The 16,774-nt window shown below is 40.6% G+C and overlaps 1 protein-coding gene across 1 annotated transcript; it reads left to right on the forward strand.

The window, feature by feature from the left end:
* The first annotated feature begins 510 nt into the window (after positions 1-510).
* On the forward strand, positions 511-16,490 carry si:ch211-89o9.6 (zinc finger and SCAN domain-containing protein 12). The gene is made up of 8 exons (XM_046400336.1): positions 511-1,037; positions 3,061-3,164; positions 3,385-3,490; positions 4,467-4,615; positions 8,798-8,891; positions 9,773-9,888; positions 12,931-13,351; positions 14,241-16,490. The coding sequence occupies exons 1-8, from the start codon at positions 743-745 to the stop codon at positions 14,951-14,953; spliced, it is 1,998 nt and encodes a 665-aa protein (XP_046256292.1). The 5' UTR covers positions 511-742; the 3' UTR covers positions 14,954-16,490.
* The last annotated feature ends 284 nt before the right edge of the window (positions 16,491-16,774 follow it).

The following is a 16,774-nucleotide window of genomic DNA, read 5'->3' on the forward strand; positions in this document are numbered from 1 at the left end:
CCCAATCAACTGAATTTACCACAAGTGGACTCAACTGAAGTTGAAGAAACCTCTGAAGAATGATCAATGGAAACAGGACGCACCTCAGCTGAATCTTGAGTGTCATGGCAAAAGGTGTGAATACTTATGTACATGTTACATTTTTTGTTTTTTATTTTTAATAAATTTGCAAAAAGTGTTTCACTTTGTCATTATGAAGTATTTTGGAATGGGACTGTTACATAACAAAATGTGGAAAAAAGCGAAGTGGTGTGAATACTTTGCGGGAAGAGTTGTCCCTACTCGTGCATATAATAAACTCACGCTGTCCCTACTCGTGCATATAATAAACTCACGCTGTCCCTACTCGTGCATATAATAAACTCACGCTGAAATATACATATATTGTAGCCACAATTGAAAATTACATTTTTAGGCAAAAATGAAATGTAACAAGCTGGCACAATATAAACGAAGGGAATGGTTAATTTGTGATTGAATTCATACGAAGAAATACTCTAGTATTTAAGGTAGTGTTTCTATAACCGGAAATGACGCCACAAGTTTGCGATCGGGGGTCTTGTGGTGAGAGGAGAAGCCAGTTGATCTGAGCCATCTTTTACCTGCTCAACACCTTAACTAGTCAAATATCCACTATTGCTGTAATGGTTTGATCAAAGCAGCGTATCCTAATCCCGCGAGAGGAGTTAAACGGTACCTCCAAAGCGACGGAGCAGCCAGCGAGACATCGAGTGTCGGAACGATGTCCAGCCGTCTGGCCTTTCAGACCCAGCTGGCCTCCATCATGGAGGTCCTGGCTAACGCAGCAGTGGCGGAGATCTGTAAGCTGGTGGACGACGACTATGCGGTGGTGAGTTTACAAATGTCTCAGTGTCAGAGAGAGAACAAAGCCCTGAAAAGAAAGCTGCATCTGCTGGAGCTTAAGATGGCTCGAGGAAACGCCGAGAGGAGACTCCGGGAAAGCGCCTTGAACAGCAGCCGACCGAGGGTGCAGATAAACACCAGCGACAGGCTCCGGGAGTCCTCACCTTCCACCGGTAAGAGTGAATCGCTGAGGTCACCACGTCGAACAAACAAACGTATAATTGCTGGGTTAACGTACTAAAAGTTGTAATGCTAGGACCTAAAGTCATTATTCTCATGAGTGATCCAAGCAAACTTATTTCAGTGTTTCAAATATTGGTAGTTATTTATTACCACAGTGTATTTTATTACTACTTCTATGTTAAGTACAGTCTATTCGTGTGAGTAGTGAGTCAAAGTAAGGAACTGGTGCAAATGTTGGTTTATTTATTCATATTTACTGCCACAATGAATTGATTGCTGATGATAACTATTTTGATACATTATTATCATATAAAATGTTAATCAATCATTAAAATAATCTTTATAGGGAGGCCTTTTCAAGCTTTGGTTTCATTTCACAATATTTATCCTTGTATGTATAAGAAGAAGACTTTCAGTTATTTTTAGAACCAGAAATTATTTAGAAATTAAACCTAAAACTATTGTTATGAGCAGGAAACTGACCAGACTGTGTGTGTGTGTGTGTGTGTGTTTGTGTGTGTATGCATATTCCTGTATTTGTGGGCACAATAATCTGTTTCTACAGTCACATTGTGAGGACCTGACTTATTTATGGGGACAAAATGCAAGTCCCCACAAAACAAATTAAATCAATAAATATCAGGATGAAGACTTGCTTCAAGGTTAGGTTAAGGTAAGTAATGTTTATTGTTATGGTTAGGTGCTGGTTAAGCTTCCAGGAAATGATTGTAAATTTAAATAATATCCCCAAAAGTGGAAACACGACTGTGTGTGTGTGTGTGTGTGTGTGTGTGTGTGTTCTACTGTAGTTCAAGCCTTGGTGTTTAGAGTTTTAAAGTTTCTGAGTGTGTTATCACAGTGCGAGGTTGTCTGTTTTCTATTCATCAACAGGTTTTATACTCATGCAGGTTCTGATTCAGCTTCTTGCCAAATGGAAATTTATCAACACTGTGCATTGATGCTATTTGCGTTAAAGAAATGATGAATTAACTTGAATGCACTAACTGTTAGGGTGTGTCCTTTCCAGTCAAACCACCAGCAGTCTGTTATCAGATGTAACATGGTTTTGTTGTTTCTGGGCAGCGTTGAGCTATGGGTTGAATGAGTAGTAGTGATGTCGCATCTCAAACTTCTCGGCTTCTCATGTTGGGAGTACTGAACACACACTACTGACTTGGGTTGAAAATACACACCAAAACTTTATAGTTATAATTATTAATTATTACAGACAAATGTGTATAAGATAAAATGGAAAGCAGTACATTTTGAGCCATGAGTGAAACACCAGCAGATTTAATCTGGGGCTGGTGACGGTGACTTTAAAACTTAGCACTGAACCTTACTGGTTGACCAGCTCAGTTGAATCTTTGGGCATCACGAGGTGGAGAAAACAGATTGTATTTCCCATTGCTCCAGCTCCAGCTCCTCCTCTACTCCAACAGCACAAACACAAGTCAGCCTGCAGGTACAGATGATAAACGGCTGGTACTCAAAAAACACAGTGAAGCAACACTATCACACTGTAATATGGCCGCTTACATTTTTGACTGTATTTGCTCAATGTCAATAATTACATTTCTGTCCTCACATAGATTGTTTTAAATTTTACCACACAAGATCCGAACGAAAAGCAAAATATGAATAAATACCTTGACATGGCAAACCATGTCGTTACACTTAACTTTGATGGAACAGCTGGTTTAGTAATAAAGAGAGAGGCTGGGGATACTCATTTTTTTGGTTACAGAGTTATGCTACAGAACATGATTAGAACCGTAAGCTGCAGAAAACATATACACTAAAAGATACACAAAGGTTGTACAGTAGTAATAGACATATACATTTAATTTTAATTAACATTCTTTATGCTTGGGTTTATTTGAATACTTAATCTAAGACAACTGTTTAAAGGTCGGAAAGATACATTATGTTGTGTACTATCCCATCTCTGTTACTATTGTCGTGACGTTGTTGATACGGATCAGTTAAAAAGATACTTTTCTTTTCATGTAGATGGTGCGTTTGAGCGGCAGATGGATGTGGATTTGTGGCCTGGCAGAGCTGCAGCAGGAGACTCAGCTAGTGAGCTGATTCTCTCTGACAACATCCAGAGTAAGGTAAGAACACCACAAGGGAGTAGATTCAAATAGAAGTTGAAAATCAGAGCTCTGAACAACCACACCGGGATAGAATAGAAAAGCCATGTAGAAACTTTACCCCGAACTTGTCTGTAAATATTTTGACTGGGCAGCTGTTCTGAGTGGGAGCATGTAGTGTAGCTGTATGAATGTGAAAGCGGTATTTGCTGACCCACTGACAAAGATTCCTTGTGTGCAGTCTCCTGATGTGGAGCTGGTGGAGCCAGAGGCGGTGCTTGTGAAGGAGGAGAAGATGGAGGCAAGCACGTCACGAGTTGAAGAAACGCATCTTATAGGTGATGATGGTGAGTACAAACTACTGATTTTACACATGGTCTGTTTACTGGTAAATTTGAGCACTACTTAGTTGAATAATGTCCTGTGTGATTTTGGAAAAGCTTTTTAAAGAACTCACTCTGTCATAGGGGTGTCCTCAAGGTGTCCTCAAGGTGGGCCAGGAGACTACAGATGTGTAAAATATGTAAAAAAAAAAAAAAAAAAAAAAGGATTCATTACAAACTGCCAGCATTGAGTTGAGCGACATTAGAATTTGCCCTTTGCCATTTGTCTTCATGGGTCCAAAAATCCATGCCCAAATCCAAAAAGTCCCAGGATTGTACTCCCCAGAACCAAATAGGATCCATGAAATATTTGAGTGCTGTTACCCAATCCCATGCAGAACCAAGAAATATTGGACCTTACATTGACAGATTTCACAGCAAATTGCAATTAAGTTACATGGATGACATTATAAGAGCGATCATAGAAATATACATGTGATGGGAAAGGATTAGTGAGTGAGCAGTATTTATGTTCAAGTTCTTTATTTAATATTATTTATTCAGTTATTTATTACTATATGCACAACAGTTACACAGAAGCACTCATTGACAAGTAACCAGTAAGTATAGCATGGTGTGGAGTATGGTCTGACGTGACATCTGTGTATCAGTAAGGAGAGAGTTAAGTGGCATCGTGGCGAGCTCAAAAGCACCCCTGGTCTGCACTCTGTAGTCTCTGCCATGAGCCCATTCCTGGAGAAGGGATGTGTCCTACTCCATACCGTTTCCTGTAATCCACAGTTAGCTGTTCTGTTTTGTTGACATTGGCATGTCCTGGCATCAGGATGCTACAGCTCTGACCTCTTTCTGGTAGGCTGTCTCATCATCATTGCTTGTTGGGTCAATGTTGGTTGTGAAATTTTGTCTCTGAGACTTAAGTACAAACAATTCAGTTTTTTTTTTGTGCTCTATATTTTGTTCCCTCACTGTCTCTGTAAAGGAGTGGTGGAGTGCATCCCTTGTGGAGCTGCAGGTCAGAGACCCACCAGTGAACAGCAGGACGCCCAGTTCCCTTCTAGCCAGTCCCAGTCCCAGATGCAGAGCAGCAGGACGAGGTGTTCCGGCAGCACCAGCAGCAGAGGAGTGGAGGTCAGTGACTCCTCTCCTCTCCTTAAGTGTGAACTCAGTGCCTCTGTTGAGGGCACAGACTCACTGCAGGAAACAGAAAACCAACACCAGTTTATCGAAGACGGCAGCAATGACTCAAAGTTTGATGTGTTGTGTGACAATGATAAAAGTGCTAAATCATTGGTTGAGGAGTTTTTTGACGAGAAGTCGGAGGCTGAAATGGAGGGAAGGAGGCCATCTTGTTCTTACTCTATGGCAGCAGCTGATTTCCCATCATCTTCGTCCAGTATTAACGGCTGGACTCGTTATGGCCCGAGTTTCCCCCCCTCCCTGCCCTTCAGTGGTAGTAGCAAAGTGCACAATCGATCCAGCACAAAGGAGAGACTGTTTGTTTGCAGCTACTGTGGCAAGGCTTTTAACCGACCCAAGAAGGTGGAGATCCACCAGCGCGTTCACACAGGGGAGAAGCCCTTCAGCTGCTCCACCTGTGGGAAGATGTTCTCTGAGGCCGGGAACCTGAGAAAACACCAGAGAGTTCACACCGGAGAGAAACCTTATAGCTGTGGTATGTGTGGCAGGGGATTCGCCTGGATACGAAACCTGAAAACACACCAACAAAAGAGTCATCCTGAAATTTATCCTGAAGGAGAGACCTGGGAACAGACCTGAACTGTCATCTCACCTGACGTCTGCTGTAAAGCGTAATAAATCCATTAACGACTGAAGGGCAGTAGGAAAGACTCAGCAAAACAGAATGAAAACAGATTGTGCACAGGACCTTTCTAAACAGATTTCAGTTTCTTTCATGCACTAGTTAACAAGTTTGGACACAGTGTTCTGGTCAAGGAAAGATTTCAGAGTGAAAAGTGGGGACACATTTGGTAGATACAAAATTGCTAAGACCTGAAATGTGTTGTTGTATTTGCTTTTTCCAATACACACGTTTGGGTTGACACGGGTAGGATGATAGCGCACACACTTCAGCTTTGCTCGCCTAAAAGGTGAGCTAAGAGGTGCTGAGCTGAATACTCAGCCTCGTTCTGGGCATTACATGTAAGAGACTCTACACTGGGCTTTGACCAGTGCTCATTGTGTTACTTCCATTTCCCAAAAGCATCTTGGGTAGGAGGGGGGCTGCCGTAAAATGATCATAAGCCATTGTCAGACTATTGGAACCTTTTCCTAGTTATATGAACCCTTTATATTGTATCTGCACTGTAAGAAGCAGGCATGATTGTAGACTTCTTTTAGACCTCTCTTAGTACCTACTTCAGAGTAGGTACTCTCCCAGTACAAGAAGAGCATTGAGTGACATAAGCAAACATTGATTAGTTGAACACAAGCTAATGCAGCACCGTTAACTGCCATTTTTAAAGTCTGTGTAAACAACAGCTGGTGGTGGTACTGTTTTATTTACTCTTTGAAATGAGTAAAAAAAAAAAAAAAAAAAGGATTTTGTTGTTGAGCTGTGCATAGCCTCTCTCTCTCTCTCTCTCTCTCTATCTATCTATCTATCTATCTATCTGTCTATCTATCTATCTATCTCTGATAAGTTAGTCTATGTTCTAAATGCAACACTCTGAATTTTGGAGACACAGCTTTTGAAATATGTTATTAGCAAACATGAAAGGAGCCAAGCTATTAAGGTTATCTATAAATTATCTTTAGAATACAGATGGGTTATACATGGAATGTAACTGAAAACATTTACTTAAATACAGATATCTGATAATCGACTGGGCTTATTAATCAGTCTATCCTCAATCCAGTCTATCCTGAAGTATTTCCAGGCATCGAGGGTCAATAGGGAATAGCTGCAGGGATCGAGAGAGATGTAGGAAAGGAAGAGGACAGCAGCCAGCAAGGGCAGAAGCAACGCTTGAGATTGACAGCATTGTAAATAGTTAAGTTATTGTTTGTCACAAAGTATTTAGCAAATACAATATTTGCAGTGGAGCACCTTATATATTTTTTTATTTAATAATAATTTTAAGAAGGTGTATGAGGTGTATTCACATTAACACATAAATCAGGTTTTGGCTCAGATTAGCCAGCATAGTTGCACATTTGAAGACTGAAATAGAACAAGCAGGTAGGTGAGAGGTGAGAGATCACTGACTGGTCGACTGGTCACCTGGTTGCACCTCCACTTCTATATGTAGGAACTGTCAAATGTGCTTTGTCCGGTGATCTATGTGTTATCTCCATTTCCCACAAGCATCTTAAAGGAAAAGGCTGCTAGTGTCAACAAGTCTCATGTGCAGACTCAAGCCAGCAGTGTTAGCCAGTTTTCATTGGTAGATTAATCCACATTTGGTGCTGTAGTGATTGTTTTTTGGGAGCAGGATGGTGTATGTGAGACTGAGTCCAAATAAAGTACAGTGCTGTTTTATGGTTGGAAAGAATTAGTGCTGGTGTTAGAATTCAGTCTTGGCCAGCATTCAGTCACTTTCCATGTACTCTTGGTTAATGTTAATAACGCTTAATTATTGTTAAGGAGTGGATTCTCATTTTAAATGTAATGCATTTTATATATTTGAAATATTTCACATTTTGTATGCACCATTTCATTTATGCAATAAAATATGCTTCAACTTGTGGAATGTCTTATTTCATGACACTCAAGTGAAGTTGTCATGACTGAATCTCAGATGAATGTAATCACATTTCCTTTTTCTGCTGTGAAGAAAAATTGATCAGCCATCCAGGACTGCAGGGTGGACACACTGAAATATGTTTTATCTTAAATGCATCCTAAAACCTTAATGTCATCATTGTGTTATACCCAAAATGACACCCTCTCCCTCATAAGAGTCATCCTGAGTACGTGTAAGGCATACTGTCACATGTTAATGTGATATCCATATCTGATGGTAGCCAAAGTATCACAGCCATGAATAAAGGCTGCACAGATATTAGAGATGTGTATTGACAAGAACTGGACGATCCAATATTCTTCACGATACAAGACTCATAAATTAGTTTATTGTGTATAAACAAGGCCATATATTATTTCATTGGTCTGTGTCATGACCATCATTTTTTCAAAAAAGTGTATCAATATTTTTTTTACACCCCTTATAGATATTAATACAAATGTCTTCAGTGACTTCTGGATCAGCACTGTGTGAAGGTTGTTAATAAAAAAAGTAGAAAAGAATTATACTATTTAGTGTGCCTAGAATTTATTTCTTTTTTCTGTGGTAACAAAAGAGCTCTCGAATATAGTTTTTATGTCTCGACTGTGGCAGTAGCCATTGTCGGTGGCATTATTATTATTTGGGTTTTCTGTCTGTCCTGTTCTTCTGAATGTTAGATCTCAGGAAGGCTTTTCTTCAAATTTGGCCCAAACGTTCAGTTGAACTGATTAGAATTTGGTGGTCAAAGGTCACTGTGACCTCACAAAGCGTATTTTTGGCCATAACCCATGCATACGCTTATTAAAACGATGGAGGTCCATGGTCAACGTCGCAGTGACATGTTTTCTGTCCATTTTTCAACGTCATAGCTCAGGAACAGCAGGGGAGCTTGTAACCCTATTTCACATGTGTTCCGATACTGGTGACGCTGATTTGGGGTGCTCACCTTGAAACTGTGCTGATTTTATAGCTCTTCTGTGTTGAGGTAGTGATGTGTGTGAAGCATTCACGTTTCAGAATAGCTTCGGTCATAATGAGCTCTATTGGGTATGTGATGAAGTTTTAGCTTTTTATTTTTTAATGAACTGACATACTAATAGATACGCAGGAGTAATCCACCACAAGCTAACTGGTTTCGATAACACTGAGTTTCAAATGATTGTCGTTTTACCATGTGATCAAGTTCTCTGTACTTTTAGCTGCTCTGTAAGTGAAGACATCATGTTACTGGGATCATATTTGTCAATATGGTGATACTGTCCATTTCACACATCCCCACCCCCCAGTCTTTAATTAAATTCACTACATGCATTAAACGAGTCTGGACAGACACGGATGTAAACTGCAGCTTGACTGATTGATGTCGATATCTTACTGAATACTAAATGGGCTGTAGAGCTAATATCAGCTCTACTTTTAATTGATCTCCACAACTAAATGTTATCAGATGTCACATTGTCTCTCATGATTACGTTTTTTTAATCGTGTTTGGAATGACGTTGGCTTAATGTTGTGTGTGTGTGTGTGTCCAACATCCAACATTTCTTCTCTTGATTGTATGCAGAAGGAGGAGGAGCCAGATGTGGTGCTGGTGAAGGTGGAGGAGGTGGAGCCAGTGACCGGGGCTCAGAGTCGGACAGGCCTCAGCATACAGGAGGGTGAGTGGGGGTCATCTCAGTTAGTGATCACAGTGTCAGTTATTGATTAGTACACCTCTCTGATATCACTCTTACAGTACGAAAAAAGAACATATTTATGGTTCATTTATTTGTCATTCTAAAACACAAGGTTGTCCCTTAGTACAGCGACTGATGTTTCTGTATGTTTAGGCAGATGGCAGCTGAGTGAACAGGCTGTGGTTGGGGTGTTTGTAGTCTCTTAGCATCCCTGGACTCTGCCCAGACACCTCTGTCACTCATGTTTGGGTACCAGTAATATTCTGTGCAGTTTGAATCACTTGCTGCAAAGCCTTCTTGTCCTGGTCCACATAAAAAAATAAATAATCAGAAGTAAAGATATCAAAAATAAACTATGAATGTAAACATGTTACATACAAAAGGTGACACCTACTGGATCATTGTGGTGTCTTACACACACTTAGCTAGAGAAATGGTTCCTACATGGACAATAACAATAATAATAATAATAATTTGTTTAATAACTGACTAATATTTGTAGCGTCCACTAGTGAGAGTAGCAATGTTTAAATGGCTAGTCAACAAATTATGCACATCACTAGCATAAACCCTGCCAGTTTGTGATGTTTTTAGTCAGAATGCTTTCCATTGTCCCTATGTAAAAGTCAGTAAGAACCAAAACCTGTCCCACACCAAAGAACAGACTAGTGCCAAATGCCTCTTTTCATATTTCTGTCATTGATTTACACACTCTGTAACAACTGTCGTGCCGCCAATCATGAAAGATGGATAGACAGTTCAGAAATTCCTGTAAAAAGCCCCAAAATGCTACATTTAACCCTGTGCAACAGATACAAAGTTTGACAGAGAAAATCACTCAGTATCTTTCTGTTTGTGTGCAGGGCTGGTGGAGTCCAGCACTGATGATTACAGAGCAGCTCTGCCATTTGATGAAACCACACAAACCTCCGCCAACCAGCTGTCTGACCTGCAGGAGTCTGGCCGGGGCTTCTCAGAGGTCAGCTATGGCCGTTTGTCACTGTGGACTAATGGGGCGGGTAGTTATTGTCAGGACGACAGTCTCCCAGGGCCATCCTCACACTGTGCCCCCGTCTCATACCTGCCCACCACACTCACTGGAGCAGAGCCTGGCAGTTCGGGGAGGGTCTTGGCTGTTGAGAATTCAGCAGGAAGGGGATTGGCTGTTGAGAATTCAGCAGGAAGGGGATTGGCTGTTGACAGCTGTAAAGGCTTCCCCTCAGTGTCCTTTCAGCAACAGCCTCCTGTTATTGATTTGTCAGCAGAGTCCAGTCCCATTCATATTATAGGTCAGATACAAGGGCCCCAGCAGTTCCTGGACCCAGGTCAAAGTCAAGCTCAGGGAAATTATAGTGCTGTTAATATTCAGCAGAAAATCCCCAAGAAGAGGGTTTGCATCTGTCGGTTCTGCAGTAAAGTGTTCAGCTCTCCGGCAAATTTAGAATCCCACCTCAGGACTCACACAGGAGAGAGGCCGTACGGCTGTAGCATCTGTGGCAAAAAATTCTCCCAGTTCTGGAACCTGAAGATCCACAGGAACATCCACACTGGCGAGAGACCGTACCAGTGCTCACTCTGCCTCGAGAGGTTCTCTGACCCCAGCAACCTGAAAAAACACCAAAAGAGACACCATCCACAGACATAGATTGTAACATGCGTTGTATTTATGTTTCAAAAACCCCTAAAGAGTTGTAAAGGCATTTAAAAATCAAATCGCTTTTGGAATTTACAGACAAGATAATGACCACGGTGCCAAACAACGCAAATTACTATGTAGCTCTCTAAATGACTGTATATTCTCAAACATATCTGCTCAGATAATTGCCAGTGTGTAAGAATTAAGGCTGTTCTCTAATAAACATTATTAATGTGGGTGGAATTACCTGTAATATAATGGTAAAATAAGTTTAATATCCATATATTTCCACACAACTAATTCCATCTGTTCCATCTCCAGTTAAAAGTCTACCAGGAATGAAATGGGTTTTTAGATAGATAGATGAATACTTTATTCATCCACAAGGGAAGTTCACACCAAGGAAAATTCACAATTTAAGACGCAATCAAGACTTTTAATGTGAAAAATTTGTTTGATTGCCTGCTTCCAGCACATTCTGCTTCCGGCATATCAACTTCAAGGTCAAAATTCACTTGCTGGCTAATGTGAAGCATCACTGCCAGGCGCCATTGTAATTCATAGCAGAGTTATCTTAAAACACTTTACATGTGTGTAAACAACACATTCAACAAAAAGAAGAGAATCAGAGAGAAACAGGTCCCAGGGCAAAACCCCACACTGAGTAAGCATTTGACGACAGTGGCGACGAAAAACTTCCAGTAGTTGCTTCAAAAAAAAAAGCCCAGATAAGGATCAAAAAATATCAACAATCCAAAGTCCCGAAAAACTGGGATGCAGTGTAAAACATAAAACAGATTGGCAGCGGCCACCCCAGGCCACCTTTGTTGATCCGCCCCTGGATTGAAAATAATTAATGAATAAAACAAGATTTGTTTTATTTAGAAAGAGAAGCTCAGAGCAGCAGAGAGGTGACTATGACATACTCCCCTACTGATATATGTGTTTTATATGAAAAAAACAATCACAAATATACTTGAGAAAACATGGCTGATAAGGAGTACAGGCTTGTCTCCCACTAAAAGCCTGTTTCAAATAAAAGCCTGGATCTCTCTATAAATTGCAGGCAAATAAGAGGGCAGCCAGTAATTAAGCTAGTAACTATCTGAGGGTTGTTATAGATTCAAATGTACAAAACAAGCCAGACTACAGAAACTCACAGGCACTATTACATGATGCATTTCAGACAGTGCATGACCAAATGGTGAGTTTAAACACCTTTGGAGAAATTTTCGGTCAATAATATTGTGTGCATTTTTACATGTTAATCAAGTTCTTCCAGTTGCAATGTAGAGTTTGCTTTCTATAATATGGGACCTTCGATAAACAAATTTGCTTTTTTTTTTTTTTATCTACAAGAATAATTCTCTTCTTGAGGAGTGTCTGATTTTAAAGTGGGACTTTTATGTAAAATATAAGTTATTGTGGGATAAACTTATACTGTAAATGTAACACTAGATTTTTCTATTGTGTCACAATTATGTAAAATCCTGTTCAGTGTCCCATCAATGTAAATCATTAAACCTCTATAAAAAGCCAATATGTGAATTTGTGTTGTTTTTTTGTTTTTGTTCTTTTATAAATCGCACATTACAAAATTGTGACACAATATTATTATCAAATTTGTAAGTTATACAGTGCATTGTTCTTGTTCATAATGGCCATATGTTCTTATTCCCTTGAAGGTCCATGAACCTCCAAGTATGATTAGTTTCAAACAATTTTCACTGACTGACCACATTTGCAATTTGGACCCTGAGCATTTCTGTAGGGTCACCCTGAGCACAGACCTTCAGATAGTGTTCAGGGGTGTAATGTTAAATGCCACCAGCTGGCATTTACCATTCAAGTCTTGACATGTGTAGCAGTTTTCCAGCTAAAATATGACAAGTTGCAGAGATTCTATTATGATATCCAATACCGTAGGTAGTGCCTGAGTTTCAGCAGTGAAGTTGACTTTGTCTGCTGAGACGCTGTCAAGGACAGTTACAAGATATTGTTAGGGCCCTATTTAATGCATGGGATTATTATTTATCAAAATGAACGCCATTTTTGATGGGTAAAAATGTGCTTAAGCTGCCAACTCAGGTGATCTACTAGAGCATTTCCAAAACTTTGGCGAAATACGATTTATTTACACACCAAACTATGTAAAGATAGAGATATATATGTAAAGATATACCAGACTTCCCCTTTGATTTGGCAAGGTTACTCTGATCATACTCAACAGAGGTGTCTATTTTGCCATCCAACTGTTTGCAAGAAAGCATATTCCCCCCAATGGCCAATAATTTTATTTAGCTGTCCAGTCAGTCCTGTAGAGGTGGAAGTCATTAACATCTGGTTTTTAATGCATCTCTCTTCTGCTCCCCTTCCCCTCCCTAGTCTGCAGCACCTCAGTCGTCCCTCGTAACATCACAGGACCCCAGCAGTATAGTGGCTGTCCAGCTGAGGGTACCAGACTCCAACACGCCGGCCAGCTCCAACACACAACAACAGCAGAGATCAACTAACCATAACCCTCTCAGCTCTGAATACTCTTTGTTTGAACTGGAGACATTCTTCACCCGCTGGGCCCCTGATAATGACTCTGTGTCGGCCCCTGGGGGCCCTTCATGTTCTTTCACCACTAATGACTCAGCAGAATGTGATCAGGATGGAGTTATTATTGTAGAAGCTGCACCACAAGCTCAACATGTGCTTCAGCCACCACAAGGCGCCTCAGCAGTGAGGATGAGTGGAGGTCAGAGTTGCTCGTCTGCGTCTGAACGCTCCGGAGCTCACATCCAGCCATTGGTGTCACAGGGTAAGAGGTCGTTACTGTTCCTTGGCAGAGGCTTCACAAGTCACTGTTTTTACAGTTCTCTATTTCATTATTTTACAGAGATTAAGTAGACTTCTCTTGCAAATGCATCTGTTTGTCTCTGTTTCGGCTCCTTATTTCATCAGTGGTGTTTTAACACCCAAACCGGTTCTTTTTGCAAATGTTTTCCGGAGAGTCAAAATGCTGGTCACGCCTTGTGTTGTGAGGAGTAAGCACAGGTCACAACAGACTCTTTTGTATGTCACTGGGATTGTGTGTTAGATTGTACTGAAACACTATGTAGTACAGTTTGGTTGTTTTCCTTTGCCATCTGTCTTACACGTAGATATTTTGAAGTGACCCGACAGGCCAGAAATAGAAAATATAAGCGTGGGTGTGCTGGAATGGGTAGCAGTGAGAAGATAAGTTAAAAAAAAACTTAAATCTTCAGTTTAAATTACACTATATAGACAAAGGTATTGGACAGACCTATTTATTAATAGATTTAGGTGTGGCACAGAGCTGTTTTTCAAAGCCTTCCCAGAAGAGTGGAAGTGTTATAGTTGCAAAGCTGTCTATGTATGTAGAATACAATGTCATTAAAGTCCCTGCTCAGGTGGCCCAATACCTTTGTCTATATAGTGTATTTGCACAGCTGGTTATTGAGACTTTACTTAACTAAATGTGCTAAGAAAAAGGCTTATGAAAAATAGAAAAATTCAAAGCATGATTTAAGTCATTTGGTCACGTTATCTTTTTTAAGGTCATATGGTGTTCATATTTTACTGTCTAATACAGTAATGTAGACAGAAAACACCCCTGTCATGTTTCATTCATTCAGAGAGACGGACATGAATGTGTGCTGACTCCTTGTTTTTTTTCTGCTTCTCAGCCTCGTCAGCAGGGACGTCTGTGTCCTTACCTTTGAGGATGCAGGCTCCATCTTCCCAGCCTCCGTGGAGCAGAACATCAGCCATGATAAGAAGTGCACAAGCTCTGCGGCGGCAGCAGCAGCATCGTAACAGCAGCACAGTCTCTCAGCATCAGCACAGCATTTCCCCTGGACAGGACTCAATGTCTTCCACCACAGCTGTTGTCAGACATACCAACAGTGCTGATAAAACCAGCATCTCTGGTATCAGCTCGACAAGTAAGACTGCGAGCTCCACTGTGGCTCCACAGTCAGCTTTACCTGTCAGGGGAACCACGGCTTTTGCCAGCATTGGGGTGGCCATTGCTGCACAGCATCAAGCCAATCTTCTGGCTCACCATAACAAAAGCAAGGCTGTCAGCATTGTGCCTGGTGAGCGCCGCAGGAAGAGCTACGTATGCCGAGCCTGTGGCAAGGCTTTCTCCGGCCTGTCCAATCTGGAAGCCCACGAGAGAGTCCACACAGGAGAGAAACCTTTCCGCTGCGATACCTGTGGGAAACGCTTCTCGGAGGCAGGGAACCTGAAGAAGCACCAGAGAGTTCACACTGGGGAGAAACCCTTCAGCTGTGACCAGTGTGGGAAGAGGTTCGCTTGGATCTGCAACCTGAGGACACACCAACAGTCTGCCACAGGCTGTGGCCTGCAGGCCAGGGGAGGGTTAGGTCTAGGCTGATCACACAGCAAAGACTGTGGATGACAGGATTTCTAAAGCTGGTGGTGTTTTATTCACATGCACAAAGGCACGTTGCTGTGTCCTCATTCTTAAAGAGTAATTTGGCAGCAATACAGAGTGCGAAACAGTTGCCATGTTTACTTATTCTGTCTTATTGTGTTCAGCTATTAACTCTTACTTGAATTCAATTCAGTTAACAAGTTATCTCATGACACTTTCCAAGTAGAGCAGGTCTAGGCCATACTCTTTAATTAAATTTAAAAGTACAGTTCACCCAAAAATGAAAATTCAGTCATCATCTATTCAAACCCCCATACTGACAGGTGACGTTTCTTCATCCACATTTCACAGCAGTTTCACAGCAAAACAGCATTGCAGAATTCTCTTAAACAGCTGCAAAAGGACTTGTTTTAAAATGTAAAAATTCAGCAGAAAAAAAAACATCAAGGGGTCCATATAGCTTGTTTGGCATAATCACAGTTCTCAGAAGCCCAGAGATCCCAAAGTGATTCGGAAGGATGTAATTTACGTCCTTTTCTAAGCTGAAATCTTCCATCAACAAGCACTCGTTATGTCTGCATATCTCAGCGTTTCCCTGCTAACAGGAAGCTTGCGTCACATCTCATTTGCATGTACACATGTTCAAGCTTCAGACGGCATGTGTACCTTATATTAATTCCAACCTTTTGTCCAAATAGTTTATGTTGTTTTAAAGTTTTGAACGTGTTGCTCTAGGAAGTCAGCAATACAATACCATGCAACAACAATACAAACCTATACAGCACCACACAGGAGAGACACAAACCAGACAAGATGGTCACTGTGATTCATTTTTCTGGTGTCTTGTTAGATGTCAGAGAGAGATGCCTTGGGAAATCGTTGGTAGAAATGTCATTTACACTTGACTTGTGCTAAACGGGGTAAATGTTGCCTGGTCTTTCAGTTTCTTCTAATTTGTTAACATTTGCAGAGGATCAAAGGGAAAGAAATTTTCCTGGAGTGTTTTTGATAGTGCCAGTCAATGCCAAAATCTTGTCATAAGGAATATTAAAATGACATTGAATTTACAAGAGTTCATAATTCATCATGATGTACTTCATTACTTTAACAAGTTCTAGACATTAATATAATGACTGTAAGCACATGTGATCAATGTCCTTGCAATTATCTACATCAAAACGCAATTATGCCTTCTAACTGAAAACAAAAGATGCCAGGAAGTAGCTTTTAGGGCTTATAGTAAATGCAGTCTCACTCTTTAAAGGCACCAGCACTAATAACTCCACAGTCATTACGTTGTTACTTTATATGATCACAATTTATCTGACAGTGATGTACTGATGTGTTCAAGGTGCTACTTCAAAATGATGTTTTGTCCTTTTATTTTTTTCCTGTCTCTATATGTCCTACCACATCATAAGACGTTTTCCCCACCAAGGTTTTGGAAGCTCTGGTGGAATTGATTTTGTATTCTGAATACATTAAATATATTTTGTTAATATGTACAATAAACATTTTATGAGGTACAATGAAAGAATTTCAGTAGTCATTCTTGTTAGTTGAGTTCTCCTGTGTGATCCTGCGATCATTAATGGTCGCTGCAATAAAAAATGAACAAAAGTACTTCATTCGGTACATGAAGCTCTGCATGTGTGTTTTTCTCAAGCACCACCCAGAGTAGTGGGTGGCGCTTAAAAACCACGAGTGTGTTTTTTCCGACTAATGAGCTTCCAGGATTCCAGACTTCTCTCTAATGGCAGGTTTTGTTTGACTGTTTTGAAACATGTTGCAATACAATGTGTAGGGCAGAAAATTATTTAC

This window comes from Scatophagus argus, chromosome 2 (assembly GCF_020382885.2).
Source record: "Scatophagus argus isolate fScaArg1 chromosome 2, fScaArg1.pri, whole genome shotgun sequence".
In the NCBI taxonomy this organism is placed as follows: domain Eukaryota; kingdom Metazoa; phylum Chordata; class Actinopteri; family Scatophagidae; genus Scatophagus; species Scatophagus argus.